The sequence below is a fragment of the Rutilus rutilus genome, assembly GCF_951802725.1.
Source record: "Rutilus rutilus genome assembly, chromosome: 15".
In the NCBI taxonomy this organism is placed as follows: domain Eukaryota; kingdom Metazoa; phylum Chordata; class Actinopteri; order Cypriniformes; family Leuciscidae; genus Rutilus; species Rutilus rutilus.
The window spans coordinates 13,785,287-13,801,027 of record NC_140220.1 but is presented as its reverse complement, the minus strand read 5'-3'; the positions used below and the strand labels follow the sequence as shown (position 1 = coordinate 13,801,027).

General features: G+C 43.4%; 1 protein-coding gene across 1 annotated transcript in view; it reads left to right on the top strand.

Annotated features, from left to right (window-relative positions):
* Positions 1 to 15,021, top strand: part of LOC311304383 (organic cation transporter protein) — a 42,849-nt gene extending 27,828 nt beyond the window's left edge. The window contains exons 9-10 of the mRNA XM_084431350.1: positions 2,265 to 2,477; positions 14,154 to 15,021. Coding sequence (XP_084287476.1) covers positions 2,265 to 2,477; positions 14,154 to 14,226 — 286 coding nt within the window. The 3' untranslated portion in view covers positions 14,227 to 15,021. The remainder of the gene's footprint in view (positions 1 to 2,264; positions 2,478 to 14,153) is intronic.
* Positions 15,022 to 15,741: the final 720 nt, after the last annotated feature.

The following is a 15,741-nucleotide window of genomic DNA, read 5'->3' as shown; positions in this document are numbered from 1 at the left end:
CTCTCACAATTCAGAGAAGGAGTGAGGGTACAATTTAGCACATGTCTCAGGTTACAGGGCCTTATGGCTTCGGCTGTCCAGGTCCTACCTTTCGGCCTTTTGAGAATGAGTGCGTTCATGAAGTAGGTTTTATCTCTCCATCTTAGCCCTTTAAGCAATCTCTGCCGCTCTTTCACTCTGTCACAGTGATGCTGTACCACTGGAGGAATGCAGAATTTTACGTGCATGGGACCCCCCGTGGGCGATCATGTTGCGGAAAGTGGAAACAACAGACACGTCCTTAACTGGGCGGAGAGCCACCTAGGAAGTCAGAACAGCACACTTCACTCAGTCCATATAAATAATTTGGAGCTCCTCACTGTGTGGAAGGCTCTGAATCATTTTCTGCCCAGCTTGCAGGGGAATCATGTGCTGGTATGCTGCGTCAATACCACAGCTGTAGCACATATTAACCGCCAAGGTGAGATGTGCTCCTCCAACCATCATGCTCTAGCTCACAAGCTGTAATATGGAGCAGGCGGCACTTTCTGTCGTTACAGGCGACCCATGTCCCGGGGATACTGAACAAGGGCGCAGGCCTCTTGTCGAGGGTGAACTATGGAGTCTATGTGTCTCTGGAGACTGGCTCCTCTATCCTCAGATAGTGAGTCTGCTGTGGGAGAGATTCGGCCAGGCTACCGTCTATCTCTTCGCCTCTCGTGAAAACGCCCATTGTCCTATGTTCTTCTCGCTATGGGACGAGGATGCCCCCCCTCGGCGTGGACGCACTGGCCCATCAGTGGCCCGACGTGCTACACATTTCGTCCCCTTCGTCTAATTACACCGTCTCTAGCCAAGGTGAGCGAACAGAGCCTGACTCTGATTTTGACAAAAGCACCAAGGCTTGCAGAGATTATCCAAAAGCTCAAACCTTTTGTCCCAAGAGAACAGGGAAATTTACCACCCTCATCCAGACAGGCTTGCCCTCTGGGCCTGGCCCATGAGAGGTCAAACTTAAACACACTGGGTTTGAGGATGGGTGTGAAGGGTGCCGGCTGGTATCATATAATTTCTCAGTTTTTGATATTTTGTGTTTTCTGCAAGACCTTATGGATGGTGGAAAATCTTTCTCTACTATTAGGGTCTATTTAGCAGCTATCGCAGCATGTCATGTTGGGTTTGACGGCACTACGGTGGGGCAACACCACCTTATTCATAGATTTATGAAGGGCGCTCGCCGTTCTCTTCCAGTCACTAGAAGAGCAGTTCCAGAGTGGGACCTCTCCCTGGTGCTGGAGGCTTTGTCTCTAGAGCCTTTTGAGCCCCTGGGAAATATTTCCCTTAAGCTTCTGTCTTTCAAGACAGCTCTGTTCCTGGTCTTGGCTTCAGCCAAATGTGTCAGTGATTTGCTTTTACTCTCTGTTTATTCCTCATGCTCTTAATTCTCTCTCAGCAGAGATAAGGTTTTTCTCAGGCCCAACCCGGCCTTTATGCCAAAATACTTCCCAGTGTTCACATGCAAAGTGATTGAGCTTTACGCCCACCTCCTTTCCCCTCTTCCGGAGGATCAGAGGTTGAACGCTTTGTGTCCTGTACGTGCCTTGCGGGTTTACTAAACAAACCAGCTCTTTCAGGAGGAGCGACCAGCTTTTCATACCTGGTCCCATACCTGGCATTGAGCATGCGCTCCTGTCTGTCAAGCCCGAACTGGTGCAATTGGATGCTTCTGCAGAGGTGAGGTACGGATGCCCTTCCCCTATAGGTGGATCTCTCCACTCGATGTTTCAGACAACCGGTGTTACAAACAGTAACCTATTGGTTTTTTTTAATGGTTTCTCATAGTTTATGTAAAAAGGTGAGTTGATTAAGACTAGTTTATTCATTATATATGCTTTAGACATGTAACACATCCGCGTTTCACGTCATTATTGGTTGCTTTAATAATAGAATTGCGTGTATGTGACATCATTGTGTAATTATGTAAATGATTGAAATTAACTGTCTGAAAGTTCCCGGAAAAGAATCAGACTTTCCATCACAATAAAAAACACAGTGACTCTCAGTTCATTAGTTGCCTCTACTTTGGTTTGGTTAGTAGTGCTTATCCTTAACTACTGCACCACCACTCTCAAATTTTTTAACTGATCTCATGCTAAACATAACTGTATAGTCAAATATGTTGTGATTGGCAGTTAGTGTTGCATCTCACAACATTTTCCAGCTGGTGAGGATACAGTTTTGCAGTTGAGATGTGATATACAGAAACATGTCTTTCTTTTTCTCAGACAAAACGGCATAGGTATGGGTTCGATGTGTGCAAGGGCAGGTGGAGTGATTGCACCCATCATCTACCTCTTGAGAAACATCAGCCATCATGCCCCCATGGTGGTATTCGGCCTGTGCCCGCTCATAGGTGCTGCCCTCACTATGTTTCTGCCTGAGACAGCCCATAATCCCCTGCCAGACACTATAGAGGATGTGGAGTGCCCCAGGGTCAGGTGAGACACTGCAGAGCCATGAGCTATAATATATAAAATATGTTAATGTTTTCATTCATTAGATTGTAGTAATGTGAGTAATTTCCAACATTCGTTAGATTAAGCCCCGTACATGACATGTGGACAAAAATATATATCGTGTTAGTAAATTGTGTCGTTCTTTCGTTTAGTAAGTCGTGTCCCCTATTTACTAATTTATTACCTCCAAATAAATTACCTTTTTAAAAAATACCTTTATTAAAAACCAAAACCCTTTCGGCACTTCCTGTTTTCGAATGCGCATGCGTCGCGTCTGAACGCGTTGTTGTCTTTGGAGCTCCATCGATTTGATTTATAAATCTTGATTTTACTCTTTAAACTTACAACAAACATTTTCTACTTTACCTCACTGAGAAGCACTACTGCTCAACCCTCATAGTTACAACGCGGACTGTTGAGTAGACGCGTCTCAAGCCTATTAGTGATCCAACGCTGGATACTCCTATAGGTTACGTCCGTGGATCACGGCTGAACGCGTCTTCTCAACACTCACTTACAAACATTTTTCGCCTATCGTGCGTCTACTCTACACCCGTACCACTAAAAAGACGGATTATATCTAAGACTTCAATCATAAATTACAACGCGGACTGTTGAGCAGACGTGTCTCAAGCCTATTAGTGATCCAACGCTGGATACTCCTATAGGTTACGTCCGTGGATCACGGCTGAACGCGTCTTCTCAACACTCACTTACAAACATTTTTCGCCTATCGTGCGTCTACTCTACACCCGTACCACTAAAAAGACAGATTATATCTAAGACTTCAGTCATACATTAGTATTAATATTGATAGCATCACTGGTAGCTTCGTTGCTAACTTACTGTCCATCTGTTAAAATGGCGAATATATCAGATGTAAGTAGTCTACCTTTTGGTGCAGGTGAGGACACATTTGAGCTGCACGCGGTGCAGTCTGAGCTGGAAGCTGTTGAGAAACAAATCCACGACCTTTTATTGAGACAAGCCGAGCTGATAGACCGGCGGTTAGCTCTTGAAACATCACGCGCCGATGCACACAAATCAGTGATTAACGTTACTAACCCGCTGACTCCGACTTCGTCTACTCCGTGCGTTTCTCAACATCGGTCCCGAGCGCCGAGGTCGCGATCAGCCGTGGTCTCGTTCACTCCGGCTCCAACACGCCACCACGAAGCCTGGGTGGTTCCGCAGCGGAAGACGCGAGTCAGGTCTAGACAAAGACTCTCTCCGACCCTCCCGGTTTTCGAGTTATCCACACAAAACCGCTTCTCCCCTCTTCGCGAAACAGAACGCGATGCTGTGATCATCGGCGATTCCATCGTTCGGCACGTACGCGCAACGTTAGGTAAAAGTAAGGTGCACAGTCACTGCTTTCCTGGTGCTCGTGTTTCTGAAATCGCTACTCACGTTCCCGAGATTCTGAACGGTGACGAGCGCGTCAGAACTGTTGTCCTGCACGCGGGAGTGAACGACATCAGGATGCGCCAGACGGAGATTCTGAAGAAAGACTTCAGGAATCTGATCGATACGGTACGCAGCACATCGCCTGAAACAACGATCATAGTGTCAGGACCGCTTCCCACGTACCGACTAGGACATGAAAAGTTTAGCAGATTATTTGCGCTAAATGAATGGTTAATGTCATGGTGCAATGAGCAGAAACTGTTCTTTGTAAATAATTGGAATCTGTTTTGGGAGCGTCCTAGGCTTTTCCGTGCTGATGGCTTACACCCAAGCAGATTCGGAGCAGATCTTCTGTCGGATAACATCTCCAAAATGTTAAATACCTTTTGACTAGTAACCAAAAGTCCAAATCATAGTCTCTGCTGCACCAATTTAACTGATATAAATACTTGTGTAGAATATTGCATAGAAACCGTGTCTATTCCTCGTTTAGTGAGATCAAATAATAAATCTACTGCAGGATCTAGGAAAAATCTAATTGTTATTAAAACAGAAAATGTTGCTATTAGTAAACAAAAACAATTTCTAAAGTTAGGTCTTCTAAACATTAGATCACTCACACCTAAGGCAGTTATTGTAAATGAATTAGTCACAGATAATAGCTTCGATGTACTTTGCCTTACTGAAACCTGGCTTAAACCAAATGATTATTTCGGTCTAAATGAGTCTGCTCCTCCTGGATACTCCTATAAGCATGAGCCCCGTCTGATTGGTCGTGGCGGTGGTGTTGCAACAATCTATAGAGATATTCTAAATGTTACTCAGAAAGCGGGTTATAAGTTTATTTAGTTTGAAGTACTTGTACTAAATGTTACGCTCTTAGATGTTAGAAAAACATCCCTATTATCTCTAGCCTTGGCTACCGTATATAGACCGCCTGGGCCTTACGCTGATTTTCTAAAAGAGTTTGCAGATTTTCTCTCAGACCTATTAGTCAATGTCGATAAAGCATTAATTGTTGGAGATTTTAACATACACGTAGATAATCCAAATGATGCGTTAGGGGCTGCGTTTACAGATTTATTAAATTCATTTGGGGTCAAGCAAAACGTCACCGGACCAACTCATCGTCTTAATCATACACTCGATTTAATTATATCACATGGAACCGATCCAACCGATATAGATATTATACCGCAAAGTGATGAAGTCACTGACCATTACATGGTAACTTGCATATTACGTACTGCTGTAATATGTCATGCGGCGCAGCGTTATCAACCAGGCAGAACAATCCTTCCATCCACCATAGATAATTTCTCAAATTGCTTATCTAATCTGTCTCAGCTGCTGCCTGAACCCAAACAAACAGATGAACTAGAAGAACTAACTAGCACTATGAGCACTATTCTCTCTAGAACATTGGATGTTGTTGCACCTATTAGATTAAAAAAGGTGAGAGAGAAAATTAAAGCACCGTGGTACAACAATACTACGCATGTTCTAAAGAGAGAAACCCGTATTTTAGAGCGTAAATGGAAACAAACTAATTTAGAGGTCTTTAGAATCGCGTGGAAAGACAGTATGTCACGTTATAAAAAGGCCCTAAAAGCGGCCAGGGCTGAGCATCTCCGCAAACTAATAGAAAATAACCAAAATAATCCAAGGTTTTTATTTAACACCGTGGCTAGACTAACAAATAAACAGACGTCACCCGAACAAAATATCCCGTTACAGTTTAGTAGTAATGATTTTATGAAGTTCTTCACTGAGAAAATAGAAAGCATCAGAACCACAATTGTAAACGTTCAATCTTCAATTGCGCCTTATAATTCAGCCTCAATTATCACCCCGCAAGAACAATTACAGTGCTTTACAACTATAGAACAAAGAGAGTTAAATAAACTTATCACTTCATCTAAAACTACAACATGTTTATTAGATCCTATACCAACTAAGCTACTGAAAGAAGTGTTACCTGTAGTGGACGAGCCTCTCCTCAATATTATTAACTCGTCTTTATCTTTAGGTCATGTTCCAAGAACATTTAAACTGGCAGTTATAAAACCTCTCATTAAGAAACCACAATTAGATCATAATAACCTAGCAAATTATAGACCCATTTCAAATCTTCCATTTATGTCTAAAATATTAGAAAAAGTGGTGTCCGCTCAATTGTGTTCTTTCTTGCAAGAAAATGATATCTATGAAAAGTTTCAGTCTGGATTCAGACCGCATCATAGCACTGAAACTGCGCTCGTTAAAATCACAAATGATTTACTTTTAGCTTCTGACCAAGGCTGTATCTCAATATTAGTTTTACTTGATCTTAGTGCTGCGTTCGATACTATAGATCACACAATACTCTTAGATGGACTACAAAATTATACTGGTGTTCAAGGACAAGCATTAAGCTGGTTCAGATCATACTTATCTGACCGCTACCATTTTGTCTGTTTAAATGGAGAAAAATCGATCAAGACTCCAGTAAACTATGGAGTGCCGCAGGGATCTGTGTTAGGCCCTCTATTATTCTCAGTATATATGATGCCACTTGGAAATATTATAAGGAAACATGGAATTAGTTTCCATTGTTATGCTGATGACACTCAAATATATATTTCATCACGGCCAGATGAAAACGCTAAATTATCCAAATTGACAGAGTGTGTTAACGATATAAAAGATTGGATGACGCGTAATTTTCTTTTATTAAATCCAGACAAAACAGAGGTACTACTTATCGGTTCAAAAAACCACCCGCAAAACCTCTCGCAATACAACTTTAATATAGTAGGATGTCCTGTTACTTTATCCTCTACAGTAAAAGACCTGGGTGTTATACTCGATTGCAACCTGTCTTTCAAAAATCATATTTCTTATGTTACAAAAACCGCCTTTTTCCACCTTAGAAATATTGCTAAGCTACGTAATATGCTATCAGTTTCTGATGCAGAAAAGTTAGTTCATGCATTCATGACCTCGAGACTAGATTACTGTAATGCTTTATTAGCCGGTTGTCCTGCATCCTCAATTAACAAGCTACAGTTAGTCCAGAATGCCGCCGCTAGAGTTCTTACTAGATCAAGAAAATATGATCATATAACACCGATTTTATCATCACTGCATTGGTTACCTATAAAGTTCCGTATTAATTACAAGGTATTGCTACTGACTTATAAAGCCCTAAACGGCTTAGCTCCAGTCTATTTAACGGATCTTCTATCGCCCTATAATCCATCGCGCTCTTTAAGATCACTTAATTTAAGGCTTCTGGTCATACCTAGGATATCCAGAACCACCAAAGGAGGGAGAGCATTTTCACATTTAGCTCCAAAACTCTGGAATAGCCTTCCTGATACTGTTCGTTGCTCAGACTCGCTCTCCCAGTTTAAAACTAGATTAAAGTCGCATCTCTTCAGCCAGGCATTCATATAATATTTTTAATCTTACAGTTCAAATTACAATCCGGCCTCTAGTTAATAAACGCCAGAGGAGAACTGGCCCCCGACTGAGCCTGGGTTCTCCCAAGGTTTTTTTTTCTCCATTGGGTCACCTGATGGAGTTTTAGGACACCATTAGGTCACTTGATGGAGTTTTTCGGTTCCTTGCCACTGTTGCCTTTGGCTTGCTCAGTTGGGGATATTCTGGGGATATCTAATTTGATTTTATCAATAAATTCCACTAGAAACAAACCTTGTTGTATTATTTTAATTTAATACTGTGAAGCTGCTTTGATGCGATCTGTATTGTGAAAAGCGCTATACAAATATACTTGACTTGACTTGACTTGACCTCGTTTTAGTAAATCGTGGCCACGTTGTACTAATTTGTTATGCCTCATTTTGATTTGACTAAAAGAAGGGAACGAATTATCACAACATGGCCATGATTTAGTAAAACGAGTGAACAAATTTGTATATTTTGCGCATGATTTACATAAAATGATGGAACGGATTAGTAAAATGTGGTCATTTTTTCCCCGCATGTCATGTGCTGGGCTCCGTAGATTAAAATATAAGCTGTATAAAAGCTTTGTTAATTTGAGAAATGAAGTAGACAAAGGGTGTTTATTTATGTAATGATTATCATAATGATTAATCAAATATTTTGGCAACTTTTGCATGAATTCACCACATTATAGGCTAAAAGCTATAATGTTTATTTACAAACAATTTGTATGTAACATAATTCGTATTAAATAATTAACTGAATTAATTAAAGCACATGAAAATGAGTTCATTCTGTGTGACTTCCCCTCCTCCGTGAATCAAAAAAGGAAATTTTAGGCTCTTTTATTCACTTTTTTATAGAGAAAAAAGATACAATGAAAAAAATAAGTAACTGAGGCTGTCATTCTGCCGGACATCTCTGTTTGGAAGTAGGAACAACATGTCATTACAGATAAACATTGTGTCATTTATTTTAATGTTAACTGGATAGCTCCAGGTTTTCATGACGGCTTATTCTATTCATGTTTTTGGATGTTGTTCTTTTAAATTCAACCTCTACATTGTGCTACCATTGAACACCAGTTCCATCTTTCAAGTATCCCACATGACAAGATTGTTTGTCACTTCCTTTCACAATTCTTGTAGCCTCATGGGATAGTAAAGTATCTATCGTATGTGTACTTAAGAATCTTCACTCAATGTCACGGCTCGTAGCAAGGAAGACGGAGATGAAAGTAGTTCTTTAATAGTTCTTCAAACACTTTCTTTAATATTAGAAACACAGGATACACGTGAACAGGTGAGACAGCATGTGAAACACAAACAAACAATACCGGACAATAAACAGAATACAGGCAGGAACTTAAATACACAGTGATGATTAACACAAAGGACAGGCAGCTGTGAGGAAGTGATCAGTGTCCATGGTAACAGATTAGTGGCGGGAAACAAACAGGGAAACACAAGTGAGGAATGAAAACAACTGAAAGTCTATGAACGGAACATAATGGTGACACTCAAATTCTTTTCACCTACAATTCTATACTGTGAATTCAAACATACTATTCTTTAAATGAATACTGTGTCAGCATCATTGCATTAGGTGAGATTAAATGACTATTTGTGAGATGAGACATCAACAATTTTTGTTTTTATATTCCACAATAACCATCATCTACCAAATGTTATCAATTATTATTATGTTATAATTATTAATTATTATGTTCTGTTATCAACAGAGTATAAAAATGTTTGCTGTCGTTTCCATCCAATATGGAGAAGAGAAATCTGCCTGTAAGCCATTTCCATAAAGAATTTTGGCAAATTCCGTATCTTTCTGTATCTTTCACACCCCATATGTCCCCAAAACTTTTTATAAAGGAGAGAGTAATGAGGCAATTGAAACTGGCCAGCTTACTGATTGCTAGTTCACAACAAACAAACAAAAATCATTGTAATAATAATATATAATTTGCTTATATACAGAATTATGTGCCCCCTTCGTAAATATGATCAAAGATGGCTGTAAAAAATAAATCTGCATTGTTTATCCTTTATATATATATATATTTTTTTTTTTTTTTATGCAAAAATGTAACCTTTTATTGAAGTAAAATAATTGAAAGTGGGGGGGGAAATCACATTATGGAATCCATGATGCCATGTATCTGAACAAGATGTCCAGGACCTCTGGCAGAAAATTAGGCCCACATCATTAAAGATACAGCAGAGTATTTCATTTTACACATGGGGTACTTTTTTATCCCTGTATGAACCATTTGGTTCTCCCATCGCGGGGCTATGAGGAGCACTGAGTGGCGCGTTTCCGTGATCCTCTTGATCACCTGTGGTAACAGCGAGATCAGAGGGAAAGCATACAGCGGGCGGTTGGGCCAGGTTTGGGCCAGCGCGTCCTCGCTCTTTGAGAAAAACGTCAGGCAGTGAGCGTTGTCTTTCGACGCAAAAAGGTCGACTTCCGCCCTGCCGAACAGGCGCCACAGTGGCTGGACTGTCTGGGGGTGCAGGGACCATTCTCCCGGGGGAATGTTGTCTCTGGACAGTCTGTCTGGGCCGACATTCAGGTGGCCCGGCACGTGCGCGGCTCTCAGCGAGCGCAACGAGCGATGAGCCCACACAAGAAGGCGTTCTGTCAGTTTGCAGAGATTCCTGGATCTGACACCGCCCTGTCGGTTCACGTAGGACACCACGGACATGTTGTCTGAGCGGACTAGCACGTGGAGGTCCCGTATATATGGGAGGAAGCGCTTGAGCGCGTTCTCGACTGCTATCATCTCCAAACAGTTTATGTGGAGGCATTTCTCCTGGTCTGACCACAGGCCAAAGACCGGTTTGCCCTCGAAAAGAGCGCCCCAACCTAAGTTGGATGCGTCCGTCGAGATAACTTTTCGGTGCGAGACGGCTCCCATTGTCACTCCCCGCTGGTACCAGTCGGCCGCTAACCAGGGTCCCAGTGCTGAAACGCAGCTCTGAGTCACTCTGATTCGTATGCCGCCGGACGCCCTTGAGCGTTCAACCAGCGTTGTAGCGGGCGCATACGCAGTAGACCCAGCTGAAGCACTGCTGCAGCTGATGCCATACAACCCAGCATCCTCTGAAATGTTTTTAGAGGTGCGGCGCTGCCCAACTGGAAAGACGCAGCCAGGTATCGGATACGGCGCGCACGCTGTGTCGACAGCCGGGCCGTCATTGCCACAGAGTCCAGTTCCAAACCCAGAAAAGAGGTTGACTGACTGGGTAGTAATGAGCTCTTGGTCCAGTTGACCGTGAGACCCAGGCTTTCCAGGTGGCTGAGAAGCACTGTACTGTGAGAGATAAGTTCTTCCTCTGACTGTGCTAGAATCAGCCAATCGTCCACATAGTTCAAAACCCGCATGCCCTGAGCTCTCATGGGAGCGAGAGCCGTGTCCATGCACTTGAATGTGCGGGGTGCCAAAGACAGGCCGAACGGCAGGACGGTGTACTGATATACCCGACCGTCGAAGGCGAATCTCAAGAATGGCCTGTGACGGGGTATTATCTGGATCTGAAAGTAAGCATCTTTCAGATCGAGGGAAATAAACCAGTCCCTCGGGCGAATCTGCGCGAGGATCTGTCTGGTTGTAAGCATTTTGAACGGTCTTTTCATAAGAGCTTCGTTCAAATATCTCAGATCGGTCTGAGAGCTCCGTCCTTCTTGGGCACGAGGAAATAACGGCCGTAAAGAACGGCCTGACTCGCTCAGAGAAGGGGGTACCGGTTATATAGCCCCTTTGCACAGAAGTTTCGCTATTTCTGCACGAAGTAGGTGTGCTACTTCCCCATTCACTCTCGTCTCGGTTCGCACTTGAAAGCGCGGGGACGAGCGAGCGAACTGCAATGAATAGCCCTCTCTTACTGTGCTCAGCACCCATTCTGACGCACCCGGAATAGCTTCCCACGCTTTCGCATGTATGGCTAGGGGCAGAATGGCCTCCGGGCTCTGATTGCCGCGTTCCGCGGACTCGAGAACCTGATTCGGAGGCGTGGGCGCAGTGCGCGCGCTCTCAGTGCTTGAATACGGCGGCTCGCATGCAGCGATGGCTGGCCGGTTTACACACAATGTCCCGGTGGCATATGATGGGGAACATATTGTGCAAGGAACGGAGCGCAAAAGTGGCGCCGGGCGTGAAGTTTTTGTCTGTATGTGTGAGCGCTCGAGGGGGGGCACAGGACTTACATATGACCGGTAGTGAGAGGCCGTGTAACAGAGCGGGCAGTGAGTAGGTGTGGGCACGGGGATGTGGACACGTGACCTGCATCTAACACTCGAGCGGCTTTTGTCCGCTTTAAGAGAGTGGGCTCTGAGAGAGACACGGGGTTTATAGTGCTTGTGTGTAGGGGTGAACACAGAAACGTGGGCACATTTTCTACACTTGAAACACATGCGGCGTGAGCCGGACACCCAGACATTATGTTCTTTTTGAGATTTCTCTGGGTCGCCGTGATAACGGCGGTTGTGTGCAGGCGAGCGGGTTGATTTACCGGCTCGTTGGCTGCGAGGTAAACATCTGCAGTAGCCATGACAACGGGGACTGACAGAGCGTTTTCTTTTTTTTCTTTTTTTTTGGGGGTGCCGTAAAGACGGTGTTTGGGTGCAGGCGAGCGGGTTGTATAACGCGCTCGTTGGTTGCAAAATACACATCTGCAGTCACCTTTTTAAGGGGACTGACAGAGCGAAATGCTTTGACAGCTCATATGTTTAGACGCTCAAAAATACTCAAGCACCATCCTGTGAATGGGAGGGTGCAAGAGGCGGGTTCGCTTTCTGTATGTAAGAAAGCTGGCCGCGAGCTCGGAGAAGTGAACAGCATAACTTTTATTTGCCGCCAGACTCGGATTCGAACTCGGGTCTCTGGCACAAAAGCCTAACGTTCCGCCACTGAGCCACAGGGGGAGAACACATAAGCTTTTGGTAGCGCGAGCTTATAAGCGAGCGTCATGTTATGTGTCGGCGTTCATTTGCAGGCGTGCGTGTATTATAACAGGCTCGTTTACTGCAATATTAGTATTTCCAGCCGCCTGAACTTAGAGTGTGAGAAATGTGTGAGAATTGGAGGCTGGTCCGCAGCGGGACTAAAACACTCTCTTCCTCCTTTCGCCGGTGAGTGAGGCACGCGGTACTGAACATTGCTCGTGACCGTCCGCTCTGACATCCCTTGAGACTGAGAAATGTGTGAGAAATGGAGGTTGGTCTGGCCTTGGCGGGACCAAACACCTCTTTTCTCCTTTCGCCGGTGAGTGACGCGCGCGAACGGGCGGGGTAGCTTTCTTGTAGCGTAAAGGAAGCTAGCCCGTGACCGTCCGTTTCTGATATCCCTTGTGAGCGGCGCCGTTTGCGCGGCTCGAACAGCGGGGGAGAGCGCGTGTTTTGCGTCAGCATTAGTTTGCAGGCGTGCGTGTATTATAACAGGCTTGTTTACTGCAATAATGGTATTTCCAGTCGCCTGAGCTAAAGAGGGGACTGAGAAATATGTTGGTCCGGTCTCGACGGGACTAAACACTCTTTTCTCCTTTCGCCAGCGGGGTAGCTTTCTTGTAACGTAAAGGCAGCTAGCCCGTGACCGTGCGCTTTCTGACATCCCTTGTGAGCGCGGCTCGAACAGAGGGGGAGCGCGAGGAAGCTAGCTCAGACGGTCCACTTCTGCCAACCCTTGTGAACGGCGCAGCTGCGCGGCTCGAACAGAGGGCGAGAACGCGAGGAAGCTAGCCCCGTGACCATCCGCTTCTAACGTCCCTAGTGAGCGGCGCAGTTGCGCGGCTCGAACAGAGGGAGAGAGAAAGCGGGGAGAGAGGTGCGAGGCATTTGAAACAACGCCTCGTAGGAAATTTCTCTTTTAGACAGAATGTGTGTCGCAGCGGCGAACACACACAGCAGAAAAAGGATATGACGCCGGATAGCGAAGCAGGCACGGCAGGCTGAAGGTGGCGAAGACGGCCGGCTTCTCCAGGCGCTGTCCTAAGCTTGCTGGTCACTGAATTCAACGGCGGCGGCTTCTCTCAGAGTCCAGCGATGCGTAGAGCTTCGCTGAAGACATGAAAATCAGAATTTCAGCCTGTGAGCCCCTCTTTTATACACGCTAGCCACACCCATTCTGGCGGGCTGAGGCGCGTGGAGGGCGCGAAGCGCCCTCATTGGGCGTGACGTCACGCAGGGCTCACTGGTAGGCTGCTGCAGTTGCCGCAGGGCAGCCAATGAGCACGCTTATACAGCCTGCTATGGTCTGCTGGCTGCTGCGTTGACAATAAATACAAAATTAAGGACAACGAGAAAGGACAACTTTACCCGTAGCGTAAGCAACTTACGCAATACGAGAGAACCACCTGGGCCTAGTTTTCATTTATTCTTGGAGATTTCATAAATGTGAATTCCTGCAGTTTACAGTGTTTTATTAAGGGTCAGACACCTTTTGGGAGACTGATGAGTGTCTTGTGGTTTTGAGTAGTTTATTTTGACATAAATGTGGTGGTTAGTTGTTGACACTTACAGTAGGGACTCTAAAATGTTGCCAGCCCCTTCAGCAGGGACATTTTAAAAATGGTTTTCTCTGCCTGGGTTTTTTCCCTTCCTTTAAAAAAAAAAAAAAAAGAAAAGAAAAAGGAAGGCTGGATAAAACAAACCACAGATCAAAACAACGAAGCTATTTAAGCACCTCAAGAAAACCACAATATTTTATTTAGAACATATTTTATTCAGAGCAGATCACAGTTAAAGCTCATACACATGAAATGTGGCTGATCTTTGCCCTCATTTGCCTTCCAGCGCTACGGCTGAGAAGTCACAACATGCTTTGTATGAAGAGTGTCCAAAACAGAACCCCGACATCATCTTCTGAACAGTGGGCCCAGATTAAACTCTCTCCAAACAACCATTTCGGAAGGAAAGACTTTTCATGTGTTGTTTTCAACTTTTCTTTCCAGGACTACTTGAACATAGTCAAGTCAAGTGCAGTGTCTGTATGAAGGCAAGTGAAATACATGACTGAGCTTGGATTTTGGAAGCATTTTTATCATAATATTACAATAATGTACAATGATGAGGGCATTTTTTTTCAATTTTTTTTTATTTTATCAATTATCTGAAGTCCAGGGTCTTTCGCATTTAAAGATTCATTGTAAATAATGTTAATATCATGTAGTTAGCTTTGAAAATCAAACATGGAGATGAAAAATTGCTAAATGCTAATAATTTTTTAGTTGCCTTGACAAGAGTGCTTGAGTTAAAAAGACTACCTGTAATCATTACATGAATTTTTTTAAGTTGCCTTTAACTGGAGCAAATTACTGGAGTTCACTTTTTAAGTTAATTCAACTCTGAAATGTTCACAAACTCAACAACACAAGCTTTTTTTTTTCTATTACCCATAAGTAGTTTACTAGTTTTCACTGGGTAGAATTCACTTTTAAAATGCTTTAAGTGACAAACACGGGAGCGTCTAAACATTTCAATGTTGTTTTGTCATCCAAGATATTCATCAACTATAATTTTTTTCATTCGAAAAGAAATTAAGGTTTTTGAGGAAAACATTCCAGGATTTTTCTCCATAAAGTGGACTTCAACTGTTATCAACGGTTTGAAGGTCCAAATTGCAGTTTCAATGCAGCTTCAAAGGGCAAATTTACACAATCCCAGCCGAGGAATAAGGGTCTTATCTAGCGAAACCATCAGTCATTTTATATATATATATATATATATATATATATATATATATAAACGTTTATATACTTCTTAACCACAAATACTAAAGACATGAATATCTTGGATGACGTGGGGGTGAGTAAATTATCAGGAAATTTAAATTTTGAAGTGAACTAATCCTTTAAGTTGATGCTGCTGCTTATCGATGCTGTAACTATATTCTTCCACTAATCTGCATTGTGAAGACAAAGTATTCCATTGGCTTCAGTGTAATTGGTCACCTGGTATTTACGACTGGCTCAAAAAAAATGGACCTCCTATAAAGACAGGGTTGCCAACTTTGGGACTTTGGCTGGAGTGAGACTCTGTAAAACATCAGTGCGCGCGCGTAACCCTAACCCTAATTTTAAAAACATCAGTCCTTGTTTACTTAAATAGCCTAAACCTTTTTTTTTCAAAATTTACTATTAATTTATTGATTGCACTATAAAAAATAAAGATAGAGGTGATTAAATAACAAACATGTAAACCAACAACATCAAAACAATAAAAAATCTCAAAACAAAAGGGACACATAATAGTTACTCCACCTCCCCAGAAAACCACAACACAAGTTTCACACATTAGGCCTGTTGTAGCCTATGCCCCAGTGTTGGCCTGCTTCACTACCTCTGCAGGAGGCTCGTATCTGAAGCAGGGTTCAATCCGGTCA